General features: G+C 37.4%; 1 protein-coding gene across 2 annotated transcripts in view; it reads left to right on the top strand.

Moving 5' to 3' along the window:
- Positions 1–27,815, top strand: part of IQUB (IQ motif and ubiquitin domain containing) — an 82,841-nt gene that overhangs the window by 20,945 nt on the left and 34,081 nt on the right. For both annotated transcript variants that reach the window (XM_082631737.1, XM_082631736.1), the window contains 2 exons: positions 18,180–18,390; positions 26,579–26,754. In XM_082631737.1, the coding sequence (XP_082487863.1) occupies positions 18,180–18,390; positions 26,579–26,754 (387 nt within the window). The remainder of the gene's footprint in view (positions 1–18,179; positions 18,391–26,578; positions 26,755–27,815) is intronic.

Raw genomic sequence — 27,815 nt, 5'->3', positions numbered from 1 at the left:
GGCGCGCCTAGGGCTGGTGCAACGTCACGCCGACCTCTGCCGCTGCAGGCTCGCCCCGCACTCCGTGCCCCTCCCTCCCGCCCGGCCTGAGTGAGCAAGAGTCCCCGAAGCGGCTGCTCCTTTAACCCTGTCCTGTCTGAGCGAAGAACAGACGCCCTCCGGCGACCTACACGCAGAGGCGGGGCCAAATCCAAAGCTGAGACCCAGGAGCTGTGAGAACAAAGAAGAGAAAGGGAAACCTCTCCCAGCAGCCTCAGAAGCAGCGGATTAAAGCTCCACAATCAACTTGATGTACCCTGCATCTGTGGAATACATGAATAGACAACACATCATCCCAAATTGAGGAGCCCGGAGTCAGTACTGTGCCTCTGAGGTGGGAGAGCCAACTTCAGGACACTGGTCCACAAGAGACCTCCCAGCTCCACATAATATCAAACGGCAAAAATCTTCCAGAGATCTCCATCTCAACACCAGCACCCAGCTTCACTCAACGACCAGCAAGCTACAGTGCTGGACACCCTATGCCAAACAACTAGCAAGACAGGAACACAATGCCACCCATTAGCAGAGAGGTGGCCTAAAATCATAAAAAGTCCACAGACACCCCAAAACACACCACCAGACGTGGACCTGCCCACCAGAAAGACAAGATCCAGCCTCATCCACCAGAACACAGGCACTAGTCCCCTCCACCAGGAAGCCTACACAACCCACTAAACCAACCTTAGCCACTGGGGACAGACACCAAAAAGAACGGGAACTACGAACCGGCAGCCTGCAAAAAGGAGACCCCAAACACAGTAACATAAGCAAAATGAGAAGACAGAAAAACACACAGCAGGAGAAGGAGCAAGATAAAAACCCACCAGATCTAACAAATGAAGAGGTAATAGGCAGTCTACCTGAAAAAGAATTCAGAATAATGATGGTAAAGATGATCCAAGATTCTATTTCCCAGATCCAAAATCTTGGAAATAGAATAGACAAAATGCAAGAAACAGTTAACAAGGACCTAGAAGAACTAAAGATGAATCAAGCATCGATTAAAAACACAATACATGAAATAAAAAATACTCTAGATGGGATCAATAACAGAATAACTGAGGCAGAAGAACGGATAAGTGAGGTGGAAGATAAAATAGTGGAAATAACTGCTGCAGAGCAAAATAAAGAAAAAAGAATGAAAAGAACAGAGGACAGTCTCAGAGACCTCTGGGACAACATTAAACGCACCAACATTCGAATTATAGGGGTTCCAGAAGAAGAAGAGAAAAAGAAAGAGACTGAGAAAATATTTGAAGAGATTATAGTTGAAAACTTCCCTAATATGGGAAAGGAAATAGTTAATCAAGTCCAGGAGGCACAGAGAGTCCCATACAGAATAAATCCAAGGAGAAATACGCCAAGACACATATTAATCAAACTATCAAAAATTAAACACAAAGAAATCATATTAAAAGCAGCAAGGCAAAAACAACAAATAACACACAAGGGAATCCCCATCAGGATAACAGCTGATCTCTCAGCAGAAACTCTACAAGCCAGAAGGGAGTGGCAGGACATAATTAAAGTGATGAAGGAGAAAAACCTGCAACCAAGATTACTCTACCCAGCAAGGATCTCATTCAGATTTGATGGAGAAATTAAAACGTTTACAGACAAGCAAAAGCTGAGAGAGTTCAGCACCACCAAACCAGCTTTACAACAAATGCTAAAGGAACTTCTCTAGGCAAGAAACACAACAGAAGTAAAAGACCTACAATAACGAACCCAAAACAATTAAGAAAATAGGAATAGGAACATACATATCGATAATTACCTTAAATGTAAATGGACTAAATGCTCCCACCAAAAGACACAGATTGGCTGAATGGATACAAAAACAAGACCCATATATATGCTGTCTACAAGAGACCCACTTCAGACCTAGAGACACATACAGACTGAAAGTAAGGGGATGGAAAAAGATATTCCATGCAAATGGAAATCAAAAGAAAGCTGGAGTAGCAATTCTCATATCAGACAAAATAGACTTTAAAATAAAGACTACTAGAAGAGACAAAGAAGGACACTACCTAATGATCAAGGGATCGATCCAAGAAGAAGATATAACAATTGTAAATATTTATGCACCCAACATAGGAGCACCTCAATACATAAGGCAAATACTAACAGCCATAAAAGGAGAAATCGACAGTAACACAATCATAGTAGGGGACTTTAACACCCCACTTTCACCAATGGACAGATCATCCAAAATGAAAATAAATAAGGAAACACAAGCTTTAAATGATACATTAAACAAGATGGACTTAATTGATATTTATAGGACATTCCATCCAAAAACAACAGAATACACATTTTTCTCAAGTGCTCATGGAACATTCTCCAGGAGAGATCATATCTTGGGTCACAAATCAAGCCTTGGTAAATTTAAGAGAATTGAAATTATATCAAGTATCTTTTCCGACCACAATGCTATGAGACTAGATATCAATTACAGGAAAAGAGCTGTAAAAAATACAAACACATGGAGGCTAAACAATACACTACTGAATAACGAAGTGATCACTGAAGAAATCAAAGAGGAAATTAAAAAATACCTAGAAACAAATGACAATGGAGACACGACGACCCAAAACCTATGGGATGCAGCAAAAGCAGTTCTAAGAGGGAAGTTTATAGCAATACAATCCCACCTTAAGAAACAGGAAACATCTCGAATAAACAACCTAACCTTGCACCTAAAGCAATTAGAGAAAGAAGAACAAAAACATCCCAAAGTTAGCAGAAGGAAAGAAATCATAAAAATCAGATCAGAAATAAATGAAAAAGAAATGAAGGAAACGATAGCAAAGATCAATAAAACTAAAAGCTGGTTCTTTGAGAAGATAAACAAAATTGATAAACCATTAGCCAGACTCATCAAGAAAAAAAGGGAGAAGACTCAAATCAATAGAATTAGAAATGAAAAAGGAGAAGTAACAACTGACACTGCAGAAATACAAAAGATCATGAGAGATTACTATAAGCAACTCTATGCCAATAAAATGGACAACCTGGAAGAAATGGACAAATTTTTAGAAATGCACAACCTGCCGAGACTGAACCAGGAAGAAATAGAAAATATGAACAGACCAATCACAAGCACTGAAATTGAAACTGTGATAAAAAATCTTCCAACAAACAAAAGCCCAGGACCAGATGGCTTCACAGGCGAATTCTATCAAGCATTTAGAGAAGAGCTAACACCTATCCTTCTGAAACTCTTCCAAAATATAGCAGAGGGAGGAACACTCCCAAACTCATTCTACGAGGCCACCATCACCTTGATACCAAAACCAGGCAAGGATGTCACAAAGAAAGAAAACTACAGGCCAATATCACTGATGAACATAGATGCAAAAATCCTCAACAAAATACTAGCAAACAGAATCCAACAGCACATTAAAAGGATCATACACCATGATCAAGTGGGGTTTATTCCAGGAATGCAAGGATTCTTCAATATACGCAAATCAATCAACGTGATACACCATATTAACAAATTGAAGGAGAAAAACCAGATAATCATCTCAATAGATGCAGAGAAAGCTTTCGACAAAATTCAACACCCATTTATGATAAAAACCCTGCAGAAAGTAGGCATAGAGGGAACTTTCCTCAACATAATAAAGGCCATATATGACAAACCCACAGCCAGCATCGTCCTCAATGGTGAAACACTGAAACCATTTCCACTAAGATCAGGAACAAGACAAGGTTGCCCACTCTCACCACTCTTATTCAACCTAGTTTTGGAAGTTTTAGCCACAGCAATCAGAGAAGAAAAGGAAATAAAAGGAATCCAAATTGGAAAAGAAGAAGTAAAGCTGTCACTGTTTGCAGATGACATGATACTATACATAGAGAATCCTAAAGATGCTACCAGAAAACTACTAGAGCTAGTCAATGAATTTGGTAAAGTTTCAGGATACAAAATTAATGCACAGAAATCTCTGGCATTCCTATATACTGATGATGAAAAATCTGAAAGTGAAATCAAGGAAACACTCCCATTTACCATTGCAACAAAAAGAATAAAATATCTAGGAATAAACCTACCTAAGGAGACAAAAGACCTGTATGCAGAAAATTATAAGACACTGATGAAAGAAATTAAAGATGACACAAATAGATGGAGAGATGTACCATGTTCTTGGATTGGAAGAATCAACATTGTGAAAATGACTCTACTACCCAAAGCAATCTACAGATTCAATGCAATCCCTATCAAACTACCAATGGCATTTTTCACAGAACTAGAACAAAAAATTTCACAATTTGTATGGAAACACAAAAGACCCCGAATAGCCAAAGCAATCTTGAGAACGAAAAATGGAGCTGGAGGAATCAGGCTCCCTGACTTCAGACTATACTACAAAGCTACAGTAATCAAGACAGTATGGTACTCTCACAAAAACAGAAAGATAGATCAATGGAACAGGATAGAAAGCCCAGAGATAAACCCACAGACATATGGTCACCTTATCTTTGATAAAGGAGGCAGGAATGTACAGTGGAGAAAGGACAGTCTCTTCAATAAGTGGTGCTGGGAAAACTGGATAGGGACATGTAAAAGTATGAGATTAGATCACTCCCTAACACCATACACAAAAATAAGCTCAAAATGGATTAAAGACCTAAATGTAAGGCCAGACACTATCAAACTCTTAGAGGAAAACATAGGCAGAACACTCTATGACATAAATCACAGCAAGATCCTTTTGGACCCACCTCCTAGAGAAATGGAAATAAAGACAAAAATAAACACATGGGACCTAATGAAACTTAAAAGCTTTTGCACAGCAAAGGAAACCATAAACAAGACCAAAAGACAACCCTCAGAATGGGAGAAAATATTTGCAAATGAAGCAACTGACAAAGGATTAATCTCCAAAATTTATAAGCAGCTCATGCAGCTCAATAGCAAAAAAACAAACAACCCAATCCAAAAATGGGCAGAAGACCTAAATAGACATTTCTCCACAGAAGATATACAGACTGCCAACAAACACATGAAAGGATGCTCAACATCTTTACTCATTAGAGAAATGCAAATCAAAACTACAATGAGATATCATCTCACACCAGTCAGAATGGCCATCATCAAAAAATCTAGAAACAATAAATGCTGGAGAGGGTGTGGAGAAAAGGGAACACTCTTGCACTGCTGGTGGGAATGTGAATTGGTACAGCCGCTATGGAGAACGGTATGGAGGTTCCTTAAAAAACTACAAATAGAACTACCATATGACCCAGCAATTCCACTACTAGGCATATACCCTGAGAAAACCATAATTCAAAAAGAGACATGTACCAAAATGTTCATAGCAGCCCTATTTACAATAGCCCGGAGATGGAAACAACCTAAGTGTCCATCATCGGATGAATGGATAAAGAAGATGTGGCACATATATACAATGGAATATTACTCAGCCATAAAAAGAAATGAAATTGAGCTATTTGTAATGAGGTGGATAGACCTAGAGTCTGTCATACAGAGTAAGTCAGAAAGAGAAAGACAAATACTGTATGCTAACACATATATATGGAATTTAAGAAAAAAAAAATGTCATGAAGAACATAGGGGTAAGACAGGAATAAAGACACAGACCTACTAGAGAATGGACTTGAGGATATGGGGAGGGGGAAGGGTAAGTTGTGACAAAGTGAAAGAGCGGCATGGACATATATACACTACCAAACGTAAGGTAGATAGCTAGTGGGAAGCAGCCGCATAGCACAGGGAGATCAGCTCGGTACTTTGTGACCGCCTGGAGGGGTGCGATAGGGTGGGTGGGAGGGAGACGCAAAAGGGAGGGGATATGGAAACATATGTATATGTATAACTGATTAAATTTGTTATAAAGCAAAAAGTTAAAAAAAAAAACTGGAAAAAAAAAAAACCCAAGAGATTATGGAACTTAAAAGTTTAATCTTTGAAAAAACAAAAAATTCGACAGATGGGCTGAATAGCAAAATGGACAGTTGAAGATAATTAATGATCTGTAAAAGTCAGTTAAGAATTCTCCCTGAGTGTAACAAAGGATAAAAAGATGCAAATGTGAAAGAAAAATTAATAAACATGTGTGACATATCTAGAAAAAAAAATAATTTCAGGAAGTCTAATGGATATAATAAACTACCATAATCAAAAGGCCTAACAGGATAAATATAACAATAAATGTCTTTGCAGGAAAAAAAAAAATACTAACTGAAATTTAATAAAGTATTGAAACCTTGTTCCAATAGAACTCCAAGTTTATCCCTTCTTCTTTGTGCTATTATCATACAAACATGTACATTCTGTTTATGTTCTAAGCCCTGTAATTCCTTTTATAATTATTGTTTTTATGCAATTGACTTTTAAATAAGAGTAGAAAAGAGGAAATGTATTTATATAGTCTTTTATATTTTACCTACATAATTACTTTTTCTGGTGCTATTTATTTCTTCATTTGAGTTAAAATTAACATCTAATATCATTTTCTTTCAGTTTGGAGAATTCCCTTTAGTACTTGTGTATGCTTGTATACTTGATGGTGTCCTAAAGATCTCTGAGTCTCTGTTCCTTTACCTTTTTTTCCCCTTCTTCTTCAGAGTGGATAGTTTCTAATGATCTATCATCAAATTCATTATTCTTTCTTTTGCCAGTTAAGATCTGCTGTTGAGCCTGTTTTTTGTGTTTTCGTTTCAGTTATTTTACTATTAAACTCCTAAATTTCCACTTGGTTCTTTTTTATAAATTTCTGTCTCTTTGTTGATATTCTGTCACCATACATTTTAAACAAAAACTTATTCAGTATCTAACCCTAAACATAGTCAATATAGTATTTTCCTTCTTTTTTTCCAAATGGCATTAATCATAAAAAAAATTTGCAGAAAATTCCTCACTCAGATTTTTCTTATTCTTACTTTCCATTGGGAGATAATTATACATGGAACTTTAAAGAAGTTTCTTGTACACCTAACGTTATATCACAATCATTTCTCTACCTTTTAGTATTTATTATAAACAATTTAACAGCATTATATTATTCCACAATGTTAACACTATAATTTAATTATTTTCTCTTTTAGGACATTTAGACATGTTTTCACCAAAATCTTAATGCTATGTAAATTGTAGTGTGCATTTAAAAAATACTTAGAGAAGATGTTAGAAGTTGAATTACTAGGGGAAAAAATGATGACTTTTGAAAAGTTTTAGATATTACCAAGTGTTTTTCAGAAATATTGTACCAAATGATGTATGCGTAAACCATTTATAAGAGCCCATTCCATGCTGACTACACCAGTAGCACATATTATTTTAAAAAATTGTTGTCTCCTTACAGATGTTAAATATCTTTTTATATTTTCTCTCCACCTATTACTCATACTTAGTTTATGATGTCTTTCATTATAGTCAAACATTAATATTCCCTTTTATGGTTTTTGCATTTTATGTATTGTTATAAAAGGCTGTATCATCCCACAGTCATAAGTATAACTTTCTTTTATAGTTGGTGTATGTGTACAACTTTATCTGGATTCTTAAAAATGATATGAAGAAGAGTTAAATTTAATTTTTTCCAAATGTAATGCCAACTGCTCAGTACCATGAATAATCAAGTTTATTCTCTCCACAGTAATGTATACTAAATTTTCATATATATATGCACCTGTTTCTGATTTCTGCATTCTTTCATTCATGTATATGTTTTTCTCCATGTCAGTAATATATTGCTTTAATTACTGCTGATTTGTAATATATTTTGAGGCCTTGTCCATTAGGTTCTACCTCACTGTTCTTCCTTTTCAAGACTGTCTTGACTATCAATGCAAGTTTTTCTTCCATATGAATTTCAGAGTAAGTTTGCAATTTTCATGAAAAATTGCAGATCTTGCTCAGAAGTACATTGATCAGTTGGGGAAAAATGGATACCTTTACCCTGTTAAACATTTGGGATATCAGTTAAACATGACATACAAAGCATATGCATTTTATCTCTGCTACTTCCTAGCATCATTTTGCTTGAATAAAAAGAATTGAAGCAGGGATTTTGTTTTTTGCGTGACAAGTAACCAGGAGCTAGACTGCTGTTCTAGCCCAATTAGCTTGGGACATCGAGAGAGGAGCCTGTTGTAGTCTCAGTCTGTTGACTCATTGCCCTGAAGGAGACTGCTCAGCAGGGGAACCACGTGGCTAACTTTGTAGTTGACTTTATCAGTGCCTGCAATTATTCCAGCCTGAAAATGTTTACGTTTTCAGTCCAAACTAATTTTCACAAAAGGAAAAGGTGGAGTTATTATAGACTTTTGGGGAGGAGTGAAGTTTTGGTGAAATTTAAGTGTTACAGTATTTTGATTGTCTCTGTAAAACAAGGTTGCGTGTAGATGGGTCAGCATCAAGTCTGGACTGAGGCATGGACCAGAGAGTCCTGTACCTTTGGTAACAAAGTTAGGAGAGAGATGTGGATGTGTTTATTCTCTGAAGTTCAGCACGTTCGTTGTAAATCAAGTCTGCTTCTCTCTGTCAAAATAACACAGATCCTCCAGGCAAGAGTGGGGTGTTTCATTCTTAGTGATCTAATTTCAGACAGCAAAGTTTATGATAGATTATGATTTTAGAGAACAAAGTTTCTCAGAGAGAAAGAAAATAGTAGTCACTCAAAGAAGGGGTTGTTATGACATTTTATAGCTGCAGAGTGTTCTTGGGAAAAATATTGCTTCCTATTAATTTTGTAGCTGACTGTATTCGTGCCTGGTATTCAAGCCTGATGGATTCTTATTTTCTCAGTCCAAACGAATTTTTAATTTCTTACTGTATGGGGCCTGGCTGGTGGCTCTGTGATGTCATCAGGAACCTGAATTCCTTTTACCCTTCCACTCTAATAATTAATCTTACTATCATGAGCTTGTTACTATATGATGATAAAATGGTTAACGAACCTTCAGCATAATGTCTGCATTCTGCAAGAAGGGAGAAGACAAGGGAGCATGTCCCATGGATGCCATTCAAGAATTTTCCCTGAAAGCCCCTGCCAGTGATTCAACTTGCATCTCATTGACCTGAACTGGGTCATGTGACTTCACTGTCCCTGCTGGGACTATGTGATAATTACATTTTTAAAGTTTCATATTGTTGCTCCTCAGTAAGACTGAGATTTTGTTAGTAAGGAAGTCGGAGAGAAAGTCTATTAGGTGGGGAAATGAACAACACTACACTACACTACAACACTTTACAAACTTGGGTAAAATGATATTAAGGGAATAAGAAAAGCATAAACATACAGGAACAAAGAATATATGGGAAGAGAGAAGAGTAAATGTCAGTCGATTTTTTAAAGTTGTAAAGCAGATGGGGAAGTGTTAACTTGACTTACTTGAGCAGACGAAGTGAAAATCTAAATGCCTGCCAAGGGGGATGGCATCAAGAACCAAATCAGTTTGCCCCACAGAATCTTGGAAAGTGAATTGGAGATTCTGTGGAAGATGGAAGTGAGATGTGAGCTGTAAACAGAAGGATTGGTTGAAAGCCAGTAAAAGGAGTAAATTTCAATTTAATACGTTCTTCTTCTATCTTGATAGATACCTTTTTATTTGTATCATGTTTATTTTATTCTTGAACTTCTTGAGTTCAATGCTTAGTATTTATATCTTTCTTGTTGTAAGCAAGATTATATTATGTGTGACTACTGATATTTTTGTACTCATTCCTGCCATCTCATTTTGTTTTTGATTTATTTATTCTTGTTTGTTTTTTTTTAATCTTTCTTTTTTTTTTGGTTTAAACTTTTCTTTTCCATTTTTTTGTTCTTTCATAGGTCAGAAGTAGGTACTTTTTTTCTATTTTTCAAGTGGTTACTCATAAAAAGATTTGAATGGACTTAATGTTTTAATACCAAATGCATACTTAATCAGGCTCTATATATTTTCCATGAACAAGTCAAGGACCCTAGCAGGCTTTTCTTCATTTCTTCCTCCTCCTCACTCACTCCTCCCGTTCAGTGTGGACTTGATCTGGAATTACAATTGTATGTATATTACATCATTATAATTCACTATATAATTATAACTTCAGATTGTTTTTATATATTTACATCAATATAATATATATGAATTTTTTCAAATGTTATATTTAGCTTAAAACCTTTTTTGGAAGCATTTGCTTACTTCTTTAATTTTTCCTCTTTATTGTTCTTTTGTTGTTGTTGTTTTTATTTTTTTATTTTATTTTATTTTGTTTTTTTGATTTTTTTTCGAACATCTTTATTGGAGTATAATTGCTTTACAATGTTGTGTTAGTTTCTGATATATAACAAAGTGCATCAGCTATACGTATACATGTATCCCCATATTCCCTGCCTCTTGTGTCTCCCTCCCACCCTTCCTATCCCACCCCTCTAGATGGTCACAAAGCACCGAGCTGATCTCCCTGTGCTATGTGGCTGCTTCCCACTAGCTATCTGTTTTACATTTGGTAGTGTATATATGTCCATGCCACTCTCTCACGTCGTCCCAGCTTACCCTTCCCCCTCCCCGTGTCCTCAAGTCTATTCTCTACGTCTGCGTCTTTATTACAGTCCTGCCCCTAGGTTCTTCGTAACCTTTTTTTTTTCTTTCAATTCCATATATATGTGTTAGCATACGGTATTTGTTTTTCTCTTTCTGACTTACTTCACTCTGTATGACAGACTCTTGGTCCATCCACCTCACTACAAATAACTCAATTTTGTTTCCTTTTATGGCTGAGTCATATTCCATTTTATATATGTGCCACATCTTCCTTATCCATTCATCTGTTGATGGACACTTAGGTTGCTTCCATGTTCTGGCTATTGTAAATAGTTCTGCAATGAACATTGTGGTACATGACTCTTTTTGAATTATGGTTTCCTCAGGGTATATGCCCAGTAGTGGGATTGCTGGGTAATTGCTACCATTGCTGGGTCATATGTTGGTTCTATTTTTAGTTTTTTAAGGAACCTCCATACTGTTCTCTATAGTGGCTGTATCAATTTATATTCCCACCAACAGTGCAAGAGGGTTCCCTTTTCTCCACACCCTCTCCAGCATTTATTGTTTGTAGATTTTTTTTTTTTTTTTTTTTTTTTTTGCGGTATGCGGGCCTCTCACTGTTGTGGCCTCCCCCGTTGCGGAGCACAGGCTCCGGATGCGCAGGCCCAGCGGCCATGGCTCACGGGCCCAGCCGCTCCGCGGCATATGGGATCCTCCCAGACCGGGGCACGAACCCGTATCCCCTGCATCGGCAGGCGGACTCTCAACCACTGCGCCACCAGGGAGGCCCTGTTTGTAGATTTTTTGATGATGGCCATTCTGACTGGTGTGAGGTGATACCTCATTGTGGTTTTGATTTGCATTTCTCTAATGATTAGTGATGTTGAGCATCCTTTCATGTGTTTGTTGGCAATCTGTATATCTTCTTTGGAGAAATGTCTATTTAGGTCTTCAACCCATTTTTGGATTGGGTTGTTTGTTTTTTTGATATTGAGCTGCGTGAGCTGCTTGTATATTTTGGAGATTAATACTTTGTCAGTTGCTTTGTTTGCAAATATTTTCTCCCACTCTGAGGGTTGTCTTTTTGTCTTGTTTATGGTTTCCTTTGCTGTGCAAAAGCTTTTGAGTTTCATTAGGTCCCATTTGTTTATTTTTGTTTTTATTTCCATTTCTCTAGGAGGTGGGTCAAAAAGGATCTTACTGTGATTTATGTCATAGAGTGTTCTGCCTATGTTTTCCTCTAAGAGTTTGATAGTGTCTGGCCTTACATTTAGGTCTTTAATCCATTTTGAGTTTATTTTTGTGTATGGTGTTAGGGAGTGTTGTAATTTCATTCTCTTACATGTAGCTCTCCAGTTTTCCAAGCAACACTTATTGAAGAGGCTGTCTTTTATCCATTGTATATTCTTGCCTCTTTAATCAAAAATAAGGTGACCATATGTGCATAGGTTTATCTCTGGGTTTTCTATCCTGTTCCATTGATCTATATTTCTGTTTTTGTGCCAGTACCATACTGTCTTGATTACTGTAGCTTTGTAGTGTAGTCTGAAGTCAGTGAGCCTGACTCCTCCAGCTCCATTTTTCTTTCTCAAGATTGCTTTGGCTATTCAGCCAGTCTAGGTGTTTGGGTGGAGCATTTAATCCACTTACATTTAAGGTAATTATCAATATGTATGTTCCTATTACCATTTTCTTAATTGTTTTGGGTTTGTTATTGTAGGTCTTTTCCTTCTCTTGTGTTTCCTGCCTAGAGAAGTTCCTTTAGCATTTGTCGTAAAGCTGGTTTGGTGGTGGTGAATTCTCTTAGCTTTTGCTTGTCTGTAAAGGTTTTAGTTTTTCTGTCGAATGTGAATGAGATCCTTGCTGGGTAGAGCAATCTTGTTTGTAGGTTTTTCCCTTTCATTACTTTAAATATGTTCTGCCCCTCCCTTCTGGCTTGCAGAGTTTCTGCTGAAAGATCAGCTGTTAACCTTATGGGGATTCTCTTGTATGTTGTTTGTTGCTTTTCCCTTGCTGCTCTCAATATTTTTTCTTTGTATTTAACTTTTGATAGTTTGATTAATATGTGTCTTGGTGTGTTTCTCCTTGGATTTATCCTGTTTGGGACTGTGTGTGCTTCCTGGACTTGACTAACTATTTCCTTTCCCATGTTAGGGAGGTTTTCAACTGTAATCTCTTCAAATATTTTCTCAGACTCTTTCTTTTTCTCTTCTTCTTCTGGGACCCCTATAATTCGAATGTTAGTTCATTCAGTATTGTCCCAGGGGTCTCTGAGACTGTCCTCAATTCTTTTCATTCTTTTTTCTTTATTCTGCTCTGCAGTAGTTATTTCCACTATTTTATCTTCCAGGTCACTTATGCATTCTTCTGCCTCAGTTATTCTGCTATTGATTCCTTCTGGAGAATTCCTAATTTAATTTATTGTGTTGTTCATCATTTTTTGTTTGCTCTTTAGTTCTTCCAGGTCCTTGTTAAACGTTTCTTGTATTTTTTCTGTTCTATTTCCAAGATTTCAGATCATCTTTACTATCATTACTCTGAATTCTTTTTCAGGTAGACTGCCTATTTCCTCTTCATTTGTTTGGTCTGGTGGGTTTTTACTTTGCTCCTTCATCTGCTGCATGTTTCTCTGTCTTCTCATTTTGCTTAACTTCCTGTGTTTGGGGTCTCCTTTTCGAAGGCTGCAGGTTCATAGTTCCCATTGTCTTTGGTGTCTGTCCCCAGTGGGTAAGGTTGGTTCAGTGGCTTGTGTAGGCTTCCTGGCTGGGGGGACTGGTGCTTGTGTTCTGGTAGGTGGGGCTGGATCTTGTCTTTCTGGTGGGTAGGACCACGTCTGGTGGTGTATTTTGTGGTGTCTATGAACTTTGTATGATTTTAGGCAACTTCTCTGTTAATGGGTGGGGTTGTGTTTCTGTCTTTCTAGTTGTTTGGCATGGGGCGTCCAGCACTGGAGCTTGCTGGCCATTGGGTGGGGCTGGATCTTAGTGTTGACATGGAAATCTTTGGGAGAGCTCTAGCCGATTGATATTATGTGCAGCCAGGAGGTCTCTGGTGATCCAATATCCTGAACTCAGCTCTCCCACCTGAGAGGCTCAGGCCTGACACCAGATCGGAGCACCAAGAGCCTGTCAGCTACACAGCTCAGAAGAAAAGGGAGAAGAAAAGAAAGAAAGAAAAATAAATAAATAAAAAATTTAAAAAAATTATTAAAATTAAAAATAAAATAGTAATAATAAAAGAAAAAAAAGAAGAGAGCAACCAAAACAATAAACAAATCTACCATTGAGAACAAGCACTAAAAACTGTACTAAGATAAACATAAAAATCAGAAACAAGTCTGTCGCAGACAGCAAACCCCAAGTCTACAGTTGCTCCCAAAGTCCACTGCCTCAGTTTGGGATGATTTGTTGTCTATTGAGGTATTCCACAGATGCAGGGTACATCAAGTTGATTGTGGAGATTTAATCCGCTGCTCCTGAGGCTACTGGGAGAAATTTCCCTTTCTCTTCTTTGTTTGCACAGCTCCCGGGGTTCAGCTTTGGATTTGGCCCCGCCTCTGCGTGTAGGTCGCCTGAGGGCATCTGTTCCCTCGCAGACAGGAGGTGGTTAAAGCAGCGGCTGATTCGGGAGCTCTGGCTCACTCAGGCCGGGGGGAGGGAGGGGTATGTTAGTTATAATTGGAATGCGAGGCGAGCCTGCGGCAGCAGAGGCCAACGTGACGTTGCAACAGCCAGAGGTGTGCCATGTGTTCTCCCAGGGAAGTTGTCCCTGGACCATGGGACCCTGGCAGTGGCAGTCTGCATAGGCTCCCGGAGGAGTGTGGATAGTGACCTGTGCTTGCACACAGGATTCTTGGTGGCTGCAGCAGCAGTGTTAGCATTTCATGCCCATCTCTGGTGTCCGAGCTGGTAGCTGCGGCTTCCGCCCGTCTCTGGAGCTCATTTAGGTGGTGCTCTGAATCCCCTCTCTCCGCGCACCCCGAAACAATGGTCTCTTGCCTGTAGGCAAGTCCAGACATTTTCCCGGACTCCCTCCTGGCTAGCTGTGGGGCACTAGCCCCCTTCAAGCTGTGTTCATGCAGCCAACCCCAGTCCTCTCCCTGGGATCCGACCTCCGAAGCCCAAGCCTCAGCTCCCAACCCCCAGGTGGGGGAGCAGACAAGCCTCTCAGGCTGGCGAGTGCTGGTCGGCACCGATCCTCTGTGCGAGAATCTCTCTGCTTTACCCTCCGCACCCCTGTTACTGCGCTCTCCTCCGTGGCTCTGAAGCTTCCCGCTGTCCACCCCCCATCTCCGCCAGTGAAGGGGCTTCTAGTGTGTGGAAAACTTTCCTCCTTCACAGCTCCCTCCCAGAGGTGCAGGTCCCGTCCCTATTCTTTTGTCTCCGTTATTTCTTTTTTCTTTTGCCCTACCCAGGTACGTGGGGAGTTTCTTGCCTTTTGGGAAGTCTGAGGTCTGCTAGTGTTCAGTAGGTGTTCTGTAGGAGTTGTCCCACATGTAGATGCATTTTTGATGTATTTGTGGGGAGGAAGGTGATCTCCACGTCCTACTCCTCTGCCATCTTGAAGGTCTCCCCCTCTTTATTGTTCTTGTTGGAACATATTCCTTAGTAATTATTTCAGATACTACACATGGGAGGTGAACCATCTAAGTCCTATTGAATGAACCTCATTTTGGGTTTTAGTCTGAGTGGGTGTAGAAGGTTAGATTCAAACTTATTTTCAAAATTATTTTATTTTATATCTTTGAAGCTGTTTTTTTTTTTTTTTTTTTTTCCGTACGCGGGCCTCTCACTGTTGTGGCCTCTCCCGTTGCGGAGCACAGGCTCCGGACGCGCAGGCTCAGCGGCCATGGCTCACGGGCCCAGCCGCTCCGCGGCATATGGGATCCTCCCAGACCGGGGCACGAACCCATGTCCCCTGCATCGGCAGGCGGACTCTCAACCACTGCGCCACCAGGGAGGCCCCTTTGAAGCTGTTTTTGATTAAAAGTCTGATGTCAATGGGATTCTCAGTTCTTTGTTTCCTCTTTCCGGAAGCTTTTAGGATTTTCACTTAATCCTTAGTAATCTTACTGTGATGTGCTTGAGACTTGGTGATGGATCCTTTCTATCTGAGAGCTCATGTCTTTAGTTTGGGGAAATGCTCTTCTATTATATTTTGAGCAATTTCTCTAATCCAACTTTCTTCATTCTGTCTGGAACTTGTATCAGACATATTTTGGAATGTCTGCATTTATCTTCCGTGGCTCTTAATATTCCTCCATTCTTTCTAATTTTTATGACCTTTCAACCTGCATTCTAAAAGATTTTCTTGTCTAAGTTTCTTGCTTACTAATTCCCTCTTAGACTCTGCACATTCTGTAGATCAGCAGAATAGATTGCTAGTTATTGGCTGATACCTATTCTTCCCATTGTAGTAAAGCTTAAGCTGGGCATGAGGCTGCAACACTGAAAACTGCATTTTATAACCTCTTTTCTATGTTGGTGAGGCCAAGGAACTAAGGCCTGGAAAAAAGAAATGTGAGGGGAAATGATGTGTGCCCCTTCTGGATATTGCTCTTAAAGTGACTGGATTGCAATTCTTTTGTCTTTTCCCCCATTCTACTGACTAGAAGATGATGATAAGTGGATCAGCCACTAGGAAACACAAGTAGGAAGCCATTTGTAATACAGCACAGAGCTTCCTACTAGTCCTAAACTGCTCGCCAATCCCTGGGCCAATCCCTGGAGTATCATGGGAGAAGGGAAAAACTAAGTTGTTTAAACAACTTTGTTTTAATATCCTTAATGAGTTTAACAAGTTTAATAGCCCCCAAGATAAACACATTGTACTGATTTTTTTTTTAATTTCAAAAATAAAAATGTCACAGTCTTTTGTTGCTTCTTTTGTATTGATTCAACAGCCTTTCCTTTCTCTCTGAAAATGTTAACTATCTAGTCTGGTCTTGTTTTTTGTTTTGCTTTGTTTTGTTTTACTCTAAAAGTGTGGTTCTAAAACTTTGGCATGCAGCAGAACATGTGGAAAATTTGTAAATATACAGAATCCATGCCCACCCCAGAATTTCTGATTCATTAACTCTGGGGTGGGCCTGAGAATCTGCATTTCTAACAATTTTCTAGATGCTGCTGCTGCTGGTGGTCTGGCCACCATACTTTGAGAACCTCTGTTCTAGTAATTCTCTTTCACACAAATGTAAATTCTTCTACATTGAATGAGGAAACTTTTATTCTGTTGGCTGTTCTCAAATCTTTGGTTACTTTTGGGTGTGTACTCAAGAGTATTTGAAATTCCTGATGTCCAAAGTGCTACAACATATTTGTTTACTGCAGCCTTACCTCAGTGGCTTTCGGGGATGTGCAAGGCTTGATTCTGGGAGGCAGCTAGTTTTCTGGAGAGGGGGCTTCTATTCGTTCTGGGCGTCACCAGCTTTCTGGGACACCAACCACTCTTGCCTAGAGGCAAATACCTCTGATGCTCTTTACATAAATTGTTTTAGAGGAGCCTGTCCCTTTTGCATTTTTCAAGCAGTCACCTTGTTAGTTGCCCTAAGACCCCTTCTGCTCACAAGATCCACCAGTTTTGGGGTTGAAACATCTTAGAGACACTTCCGTGTTTTCTAGCTTGCCTCTCCAGTACATGATTAGGCTGTAGATTCCTTCGAATTCCACCCCTGCTCCGTGGGGGGTTTTCCGGTGTGGACCGGAAAACCTGAGACAAATTTTAAAAGAGCTGTAACACTAATTCCTTCTTCAGTTTATTCCACGTGCCTCCTTTCTTGAAGGGAATTCTTTAAAGTTTCTGTTCTGTTGGAGGACTCCTTCAGTATGATCCAATATCTTTATTGATTTCTGCTTCTATAATTTTTCTCTAGTCATCAGGGGTTGGATGAGGGGAAGGGACGTGTCAGCATATTCTCTACCCTCAAACGATCTAGCCTCTCTATATTTTACTTTTTTTAAATGAGTTTACTAAATAAAAACAAAAAATCTGTCAGTTATATCGCAAGCTTTTTGTGACTCTAGTACTGTATTATATACCTTCAGACATATATATTTTTCTCACAATTTAATAAATACATGTTTGCTTTGGTGGTTTCCACACATAACCTACCCGCTGTGTGGTTAGTAAATACCATTTTTTAAAAGATATGAGCCTATGCTAATGACAATTAAGAAAAAGTAGATAACAATACATAGTATTCATAACAATAATAGTATTTATTGAGGACTTGTGGTGTACCAGCCTTGAGGTAAGCACTTTGTATGCATAGTATTATTGTCACTATTTTGCACCTGAGGGTACTAAAGCACAGAGGTGGCAAGTAACTTACCCAAAGTAACTAACTAGTGAGTAGCAGAGGGAAGATTTAAACTAAGCTGTACTCCAGACCCTGTGCCCTTAACTTCATACTAACTGCCTTCCATGAAGGTATACTTGCTACTAGATTTCAAAGTCAGATAGCTGATGTGCATTATCTGTGACCTTTCTGTTATAATGTATGTGAGAATACATGGCATAGAGCTGAAACTAGACTCTCAGTATTTTTTAGTACTTATTGAATTGGAATAGAAATAGTCATTGTTGCCTTTCATTGTGTAATAAGGTTGACCATATTTTATTTCCTTTAAGTATAGGTAATTGTGATACAGACTTACTACAGACAATGGCATGCTAAAGTTGTGGTAGACAATTTAAAAAGACAGAAAATGTTAAGGTTGCAGTGGGAAGCACAGGAAGAACTGAGGAAGACAAGAGAAAAAGAAGAGTGGATGAAATTGGATTATTACCGGAGGCATAATCCTCGAACAAAAGAAGATTTTGAACTTCTTTACAATGCACTAGAACGTAAGTTTGAAATAGGCTTTGCATAAAATATTAATTTTATAATTTTTCATTAGTAAGAAAAACAGGTTTACTAAAGACAAAAGGGGGACCTTATTATTTTAGGAAGATGTCTGGGGTATCTGGACTAGAGAATTTTAAAAGATGAATAATGTCTTACATTTGGGACAGGAATTAAGGCTGGAGTGAAATTGGAAATGCTTTTATATTAACAATGGATGAATAAAATGTGACTACGGCTCTGTGAATTATTCAGTTTTAGTATGTTATCTCATTTGCTCCTCATCCCTATGAGATAAAAAGAGAAAGTATTGTCCAGTCTGTTTCTCTGATGGTCTTGGGAGTTTCTGAACTCAGAGTTGAACTGTCTTGAACCCCTCAGTCCAGCATTCTGTCTCTGATTCTGCTCTTTACAGGAGATACCTTTTTATTCCCCTCTACTAATGATTATAAATATATATATATTTGTATATATATTCTCGACACATTTGGTTTTATGGCTTATTTCTTCCATAGGATGTGTGCTAGTCATTGACACAGTTAAAAACTTCCGTTACTTGAACAAGCCAGTCACTGCCTACTTTGGGCAGTATACACACTGTTCTTCTTGAAGCTTTTCCCCAATACCCACCTTCTAATCTCAGCTTAAATATCACCTACTCAAAGGCTTTTGTGACTGACAGTGCAACTTGGACCTCCTATTATCATCTTATTGTTCTCACTGCACACCAACTTTTCATTTATAACACCATAATATGTTTTTTTTTTTAACATTAATTTCACTACTGGACTGTGAGCTCCGTAAGTGAATGACTCATTTATTTTTTGGATGATCTCTTTTTCTGTATTTAGCTTACTTGCCCAACAAATACTGGTAGAGTGAATAAGTGAATGAATGAAGGGAAACCCAAGGATGTAGCCATGCAACTGTCTCTAGCTTCTGCTTTCCCAAGGGTACCTCTAAAGTGGAAGTAGCCAGAACAGAAGAGTTATTTGTTACCTTAGATACCGGAAAGTGAAGTTGGGCTCTTGTGATGACATAGAAGAATTAAAAAAAGTAAAAGTAGCCTCAGTTTTTTTTTAGTTGAATACGGTCTTTTTATCCAAAGAAATAATAGTCTTTGACTTCTCTATGATTATTCATAATATTAACTTTAAGTAAATTTTCTTACTATAACGTTGTTTCTTTATATACTATTTATTTGTGGACGTTACTATGTGCTCTGTTACTCAGGTCATCCTTTCCTCTCTAATTGAATACAATTTTAGGTGTCAGATATCAGGTCTATTTAAATAGCTATATGATAATATGCTATTTACTGAAGATGATACAATTAAACACTAGGTCTAACAAGCAATAGTAATACATCTGTCTCTTTGATAAATGGAAGAAAATGAAAATGAAATTTCTTACATAAAAGAGACATCTCTTAGTTTTCTTCCAGGCCTAAAATTCTAAATTAGAACTCTAAGAATAATTTAAAGTTCTGTTTTGTTGTAGTTAAAATTCTGGTTCACAGGCTCAGTAATTTACATAGCTATTCTATTTACTATAGTTTTCATTCCATATTCTTTACTCCAGTGTTTGAAACTGTTGCCCTCTTGTGGCTCATAGTGACAATTGCATAGTTTGAATTACAACTCCTAATAACAAAGTTTAACTTTTCCTCCAGGTAACCTGTTCCTTAGTAATAAAAGCAAAATGATATCAATTTAGGAAAATGAATTTAACTATATAAGATAATATGCTGTATCAAAGACAAGACTATCTCCAGGCAACAGTGTTTGATTTTTATGTCTTTTTTTTTTTTTTCTTATAGCAATATGTTGAGGGCAACTTCTTTCATTGATCTGACTGGTCACTCTTATCTCAGACTCGGTATTGGAGTCATTATCTTTAGGAAGCCTCTCTTATCAACATGGATTAGGCTCAGAGCCTCTTTTCCTTGCCCCATTATTCTCTGTGCATACCATTCTCTTAACTGTCCATGTCTGTACCTAGGGCACCAGATAGGACCTTGTTCATTATGTCTAATAAATGTCTGTTGAATTGAATCTTCTACCCTTTGTCTTGTTTTAACTGGTGGAAATGGTGTTTTCTGACTCTTCTCTAATTATTACCTCTTGATCTCAAGGTCCCTTGACTTCTAGCTTCTGGAGACTCCCTGGCCCCAGTCCTTTGACAGATCTGGCCCTGGACTTTCAGTCTGAATCCTTCTTGGTTTTTTTCCATTCAGGCTTCCAGTCTGTGATAAGAATTTTAAAAAGCAGATGCGTATAAACTGCCAGTGACAGACAAAATATTGTATGTTCTGCTGTTTCTTGTTTGGAAATAGCAAGTTTATTAGATCTCAGAAATTTTAGAATGTGTATGGACTTTATATTTTAGTACTATCCTTTCATTTTATAGTTGAACTTCAGACACTGGAAATTAGGTAATTTGTTCAAGAATGTAAGTTAAGGTTATAAGATAAATGTATTCTTTGAAAGGAACCGGTTGCTTTCATATCTTTTTCTTTAAAAATATTGGAGGTTATTGACATCTGTTATGGGCTGAATTATGTTCCCCCCAAATTCAGATGTTGAAGTTCTAATGTCCAGTACCTCAGAATGTGACTGTATTTGGAGATAGGACCTTTAAAGAACTAATGAAGAAAAAGTGAGCTCATATGGGACCCTAGTCCAGTATGACTGGTATCTTTATAAGAAGAGGAGATTAGGACACAGACATGCACAGAGAGAAGGTCATGTGAAGACAGTGGAGGAAGGTGGCCCTTTACAAGCCCAGGAGAGAGACCCTCAGGAGAAACTAATCCTGCCATCACCTTGATCTTGAACTTCCATTCTTCAGAACTGTGAGGAAATAAATTTCTGTTATTTAAGCCTCCCAGTCTGTGGTACTTTGCAGTGACAGCCCTAGCAAACTAATGCAGGATTCCAATTTTTTTTTGTTTGCTTTTATTATCATTCCCAGGGAGCATATATTTTATGAAAGCAGGAAGAATCTCTCATTTTTCTTCAGTGTCTTCTCTGTATAGTTCTGGAAACTGTCAAGTCAGTTATAAAATCAGTTTTATATAGCTGTTCCTGGTTCCTGTGTTTTTCTGTTCCTTATTAGTAGTGGGTCATGGTATTTTTCTGATGCCATGTTCTATCCTTTACTGTAGATTTACAGGGAGTTTGTTCATCTAATGGAGAATTTTATTGGAATTAAGGTCCATTATTTTCATATTTCTAATTAGCTTCATTGGGTTGTTTCCTTTTTAAAAGTCATACTAATAATTTAAGCAAAATACAAAATCTGAATATATATGGATATAAATGTATTTGAATACACATACGTATAGCTCCAGATTCACCCAGGACTTAAGGATTAATCTAGCAGGTCAGTATATTGCTTTTTGAGGTTGGCAGAATAGCTTAAATATCCTACTGGGCTAAATTTATTACTGGTCCCAAAGGTTTCTAATGTAAAACTGGGAAGTAAAATATGCTTACTAATATCATTCAGTTTTTATTTGCTTTCTGGGGACATCCATATAATCCCATGAGGTAAATATTCTCAGTTATTATTTCCACAAGCAAGCAATCTTCCTCTTTATTCATATACTGCCTTTTAGTATATGGATATTGTCAAATTTTTAAAGCTTTTTGGTTGGTAAAACTACTCTTAAATGATAAGCTCATCAATCATGGATTTTCTGGACTTTCATAACATAATTTAGCACTTAAATTTACAACCCTTTTGCTGAACACAATTTAGCTTTTAAATTTACAAATCCTCTTTTCGAATAGACCAAACTGTACAGTATCTGAATAATGTATTCCTGGTAAGAGACAGAATGGGATTCTTATAAAGAACACAAGTGACAAGTCCTTGACCTGATCAGGATGATTTCAAATTGAAATTTGAGAGGAGGAAGAAATAATATGATAAAATTATAAAACTAGATATCATGAAAGGCAGTGGTTATAATAGAGGAGGGCCAGAAACAACACTTATGACTTCAGATATTTACCTTTCGATGCAGGGACTAGTATTAAAGTAAACTTGAAATTTTAATAGAAGAAGAAAAATATAATTTCTAATTATATAAATTATATATAAATTAATATATTCTGAAATATCCCTGCAACATGATGAGAGAGTAATCATGCCTGAAATATAACAACAGAAGAGTACATTTTACTTGATTGAATCATATCTAATAGAAGATAAGAGGAAGTAATCTTATGTCAAGAGTTGATTTACCCAAAGGAAGTCTTTAAAACTAATGGTGAAAAATGTCACGCTTTTGGGTAAAGATAAATGTAATGACAAGCAAAAATTCTGTCCCAGTGGAAGGATTTTACAGTCTATCCAACTAGGGAGAGGCAGAGACACGTTCGCTCCTTCAAGAAGGCATTATGTCTTTCTCACTTTTGTATGTACCATCAAACTTTATAGACTTCTTTCAGATAATAATTGCTCAAAAATTTCAGTTGAGTATTTTGAATTGGCAAAGAAGTGATAGGATTTTGACAAGTATTAATATAATAACCAGATCAGGGAACTAGGTTTTTTGAAGTTCAGATAAAAAATAAGCTTGATTCTATGGCCAGAGTGTAGTTCATGAGACTCTGAAGCTTCATCATTCTGACAATAAAGTAATAAATCATCTCTACATAAAAGGAAAGAATTACATGGCTAATTAAGTAAATATGGCTTTCCAGTAGTAAAGCACCTAATAAGTTCACATTGAAAAGAACTGTGATGAATGTCAAAGACTAGAATGACTTTTTGGAATGTTTGTTCAGAATAAAGAACAGTAGGTCACTGTTTCTACTTTTGTTTTGCTTCCATGTTCTGTGAAGAACAGAAAACAAATATGGTTCAAATGAGTTCAGGTTCACAGTCCAAATGTATGTCCCAGGGGATTAAAGCCATACTGTTATCTTTCAATAATCATGGAGAATGGGAGGTGTGCCCAGAAGACATGACCTTCCAGAGAAGGCTTGTGATTAACTGTCACATACATTACAGCTTTTTATAACTCTGCCTGGTTCCCTGCCCGAATACACACTTTTCAGGGGCCTGATTTAAATTTGAGGCTTACTTATGTAAAATTCCCCCAAATTGACCTTACTGCAATTTTTGTTTCATCCTATGTATTTTGATATGTAGTGCTTTTTTTTTCTTTCCTTAATTTTTGACACTCATACCTTTTACTTCTTATTTGATTAAAATGTTATTTTTGATAGTATTCCTTACATTTCCAAGCAGATGGGAATATATTTCTTTTTTAAACTTTTGTTATTAATTGTAGTTGAATTGTACTGTGTCAAAAAATGCAGTTTTCGACATTTCTGATTTGGCGGATTTATGTTTTCTTCCATTCCTACTCCTAGAATTTATATAAGTGTATATAAATGCTTCATAAAACTTTGAAAATAAGATATATTTTCAGACTTTGGTGTTCAGAGCTTGATGTATATTAATTAATTTAAATATGTTAATCATACTGTGTCAGATTTTTTTTGTTTTTAATTCTTCTTTACTTGACTGTCATAGATTAACTCATTTGTATTTTATTTATGTTTATATAGTATAAAGTATACTCACCACAGTAGTGTTTATAACTGATAGAAGTTTTGCTTTTTATAGCTTGATGGGATGTGATTTTCAGTATAAATATTCGTGAGAGTCATACCTTTCATCATAAAATTATCTTCTATCCCAAGGGATGAATTTTGAGTGTTTTCCCCCCAATTTTCAATATATTAATATTGCTGTATCTGTCTTTTTTGTTGTTCATATTTACCATCCTTTTATGTTTAACCTTAGTCTTTGGCATCACTTTGTGCCTTCCAAAAACATCATGTCATTGAATTTTTAAAAAACCATAATATTTTATTTTCAGTCAAAAAAATCGAACCATTTTATATTTTTCAATATAACGATTATGCCTGATTTTGCTTCTCTCATCTTGCTTTTTGCTTTTTATTTCTATTTTTTTTTGTCTTTTTCTGCACAAACATTTATGATTGTTACTCTTCTGCAATGATTTGAAATGTAAGCATTCTTTTTTTATTCCTTCTTAAAGTTTTTCAAAGACGTTCTTAAAACAGGTAAACTATTAAATGGATTCATAGCCTACCCTTTTCTCTAGTTCTGAGTCCTGAGTTAAGGTTTACTACCTTCTGCTAGAGGGTCCACTTCCTGAGATGAGACAACAGCAGTTTGGGGGACGACATTTGTGCCTCCTTGAGTGTCTTCCAGTCGAATCTGCACTGTGTCTTACGGAAATTGCCCTAAGATTTCTACCACATGGATCACACCTCTCTCTGATTTCCAGTAGTGCTTCCGGTCTCTCCCTCTCCTAGGACCCCATTTCATGTTTTCTGTATCATTTCTAGAAGAACTTAGGAGAGAGGAGTTGGAGTTAACAGCCTGTATATAAACCTCCATCTTGTCAGAAATTTGGTATGCCATATATTAAAGAGGAACTAGGCCTGGATAGGACATGAAATTATGTCAAATAATATGCAATTTAAGAAAGGGAAGTGTTTTTGTCTGGAAAAGAGAAAACCTAAGTGGACTGTGACAGCTGTCTTTGGTGCCATGTGGTGCAAAGAATAGACTGACTGTTTAGCCTCACAGACTAGGACCAGGACCAGGGTGAGCAAATTAAACCTGTCCAAGCTTCTGGGAGGAGGATGCTGTCTTAGATGGGGAGGGATTTTGAACTGTTTAATTTCTAAGGTTCTTTCCAACACTGTTTTTCCTTTAATATAAATAAGTTTGACATTTTTGAAATATGGGATATAAAAGAGTTTTCTTCCCCAAATTTAACGTGTATAAGAATTGAATGGAACACTTGTTAAAATAAAAAATTCTGAGCCCAGACATTTTGATTTATTTAAGTTTGGGGTAGGATCTAGTACTCTGTATTTTCTGAGGTTAATTTTGAGAATATGATGTAAAGTAAGTTTATAAAAATACTATTCTTTGGCATTTTATGGTTTCGTTTTAGGATGTATTTCATGCAACACATTCTATTTTTAATTTTTATTTTATATTGGAGTATAGTTGATTTACAATGTTGTATTAGTTTCAGGTGTACAGCAAAGTGGTTTAGTTATACATATACATATATCTATTCTTTTTCAGATTCTTTTCCCATATATAGGTTATTACAGAGTACTGAGTAGAGTTCCCTGTGCTATACTGTAGGTCCTTGTTTATTATCTGTTTTATATATAGTAATGTGCAACACAGTCTTTGTTGATAGCAACCAACACTTTAAAATATTGTAAATATTATTCTAACTTAATTCATTGGTTTGAGTAAAGTGTAAATGTCATTACTTTATAACATTTGCTGATATAATTAGGGTTTTGTAAAGAAATGGAAAATCATTCTAAAAGTGTTAATGAAGAAAACAATTGAAGTCAATATTTCTACATAAAACTGTCAATTTGGGTACTGGGGGAAGCAGACACCAAGATGGAGTTTGAAGTGAAAGATAAAGGGAAGAGAGAGCAGGGAAAGGCAATGAAAGTCTTCAGATTGAGATGTAGGTTGACACCTGTGAAAGCTGAGAGAGGGAAGGAATGAGGACGAGGGATGGAGATCTTCAAACAGGTAGAGTTCTGAGGAAGTCTGAGCTGGCCTGACGGTCAGCTCTGATTGACCACAGAAGAGACCACTGTTGGGCAGACATGGCCAGGCCCTGATTCTCCCATGGTTCTTACTCACTGACTGGGAGTAAGTGTGGGAAAAGTGTGGCCTCTGCTCCAATATGGCGGCAGATCCGAAGTGCTGTAGCTGGTACTGTCAGACACTGTACTCCTAGCTACAGGTACTCTCTTGGAGGGAGATCTGAGCAGGACACATTCATGGCTGCCACAAATCCAAGCCATATTTGTTCCACTACTGGGGGGTGTGCATGCTTACTTGGAGGCATAATTTGACATGATCTGTACTGATGTCTTACAGCTTCTGTTAGTTTGACTCTACTTTTATTGCTTTACGTCTCTCAGCTTTCATTTCATCCTATTTTTTTCATATATCAGGTATACAATATGAGTGATTCTATTCATGTATAATTTTATTTAAATTGTTATAAAAATAAAATACACTTGTCTGGAAAATGCTCTGTAAAGATGTGGGATTTTAAAAACTCAGGAGTCTTTTATGTTATTCCTCTAGTCTGGAGGCAAGAAGAACTTGCACGCATTAACCAGTCTTTTACTGGAGCTGAAAGGAAAGCTGCTTTGTGTGAACTCCTGGAAAAAGAGACCCAGATGATTGCTTCCATTGGGAGACATAGATACATCGCTTATACGGCTAACCAGGAAGCATCGATACAAGCTTTTCTGGATAAGGTAATTGAAGTAACAATTATTTAAATATGAATATATCCTGAATTTTGTTTAGTATTTTGGTGACATATTTATTTACATTTTGTATATATTTTTCTTTCTTCTTATACAGCTTTAGATTTTCACTGCAGCTAGAATAACGATTGACAAGTCACATGAAATTAACGTGTTCTTAAGAAAAGAGCTATGAAGGAAAATATGGAGACACCACCTTTGTGACTCTGTTCATTTAGACTTAGGCTGGCTATAGAAATTAGATGAATTGCACACCCTGATAAAGTGTAGAGTATTGAAGTCACAAAATGTCTGGCTCTGCAGCGCCCCATAGTAAGCAACCTGGGGGAAATAGCTATAGACTAGTGTTTCTGCTTTTGCTCACCAGGTCATTAAGTGACTAGAAATTTCTGACCAAAAGGATATATGATTATTGAAAACCATGAAAACATACAATTAAGGGAAAAACTAAAGTAATTACCCTTTTGTGGTGAAACTGCCTGCTTGATATTGAATAGCCTGTTTCCATAGTGACCAATTTCCTTTTATAAACTTGATTTTTCCAAACAATTAAAAGCCAATCCAGCCACAAGAAGAAAAGGGATGGAGTTCTTCAAGATATTCTCCTGTAGTGATTCTGGTTGTATGATTCTTGTTATTGAGAACATTTGTTCTTAAAAACCATATTTTTTGATACTATAAATGCCCCCCACTCACCTTACTTATACGCTCTCCTGTTTGATCTCAGTTTTTCTTGTGGTTTTAACTACTGCCTGCATCCTGGAACTCCCTACAGTTCCAGGCCAGACCTCTCCTAGGAGCTTCCAAATCACATCCTGAATTGCCTGCTATCATTGCTCTTTGGATGTCCCCAGAGTACACCTCAAGTTGACATGTCAACCCCTGAGTCATATCATCTTACCGTTCCTTGACCCCTCACCTCCAAACTGATCCTCTTCTGTAACACTCACATAATTTATCTTCTGTGAACGTTTCATCATCTACTTAAGTTGCTTCAGACAGAAACCTGGGCATTATTCTTGACGTCCCACTTAGCCACCAAACTGTCT

Source organism: Mesoplodon mirus (assembly GCF_964341445.2).
Source record: "Mesoplodon mirus genome assembly, chromosome: 9".
Classification (NCBI taxonomy): Eukaryota; Metazoa; Chordata; class Mammalia; order Artiodactyla; family Ziphiidae; genus Mesoplodon; species Mesoplodon mirus.
Note: the sequence above shows the minus strand (reverse complement) of the source record. Positions and strands in the feature narration are given on the sequence as shown.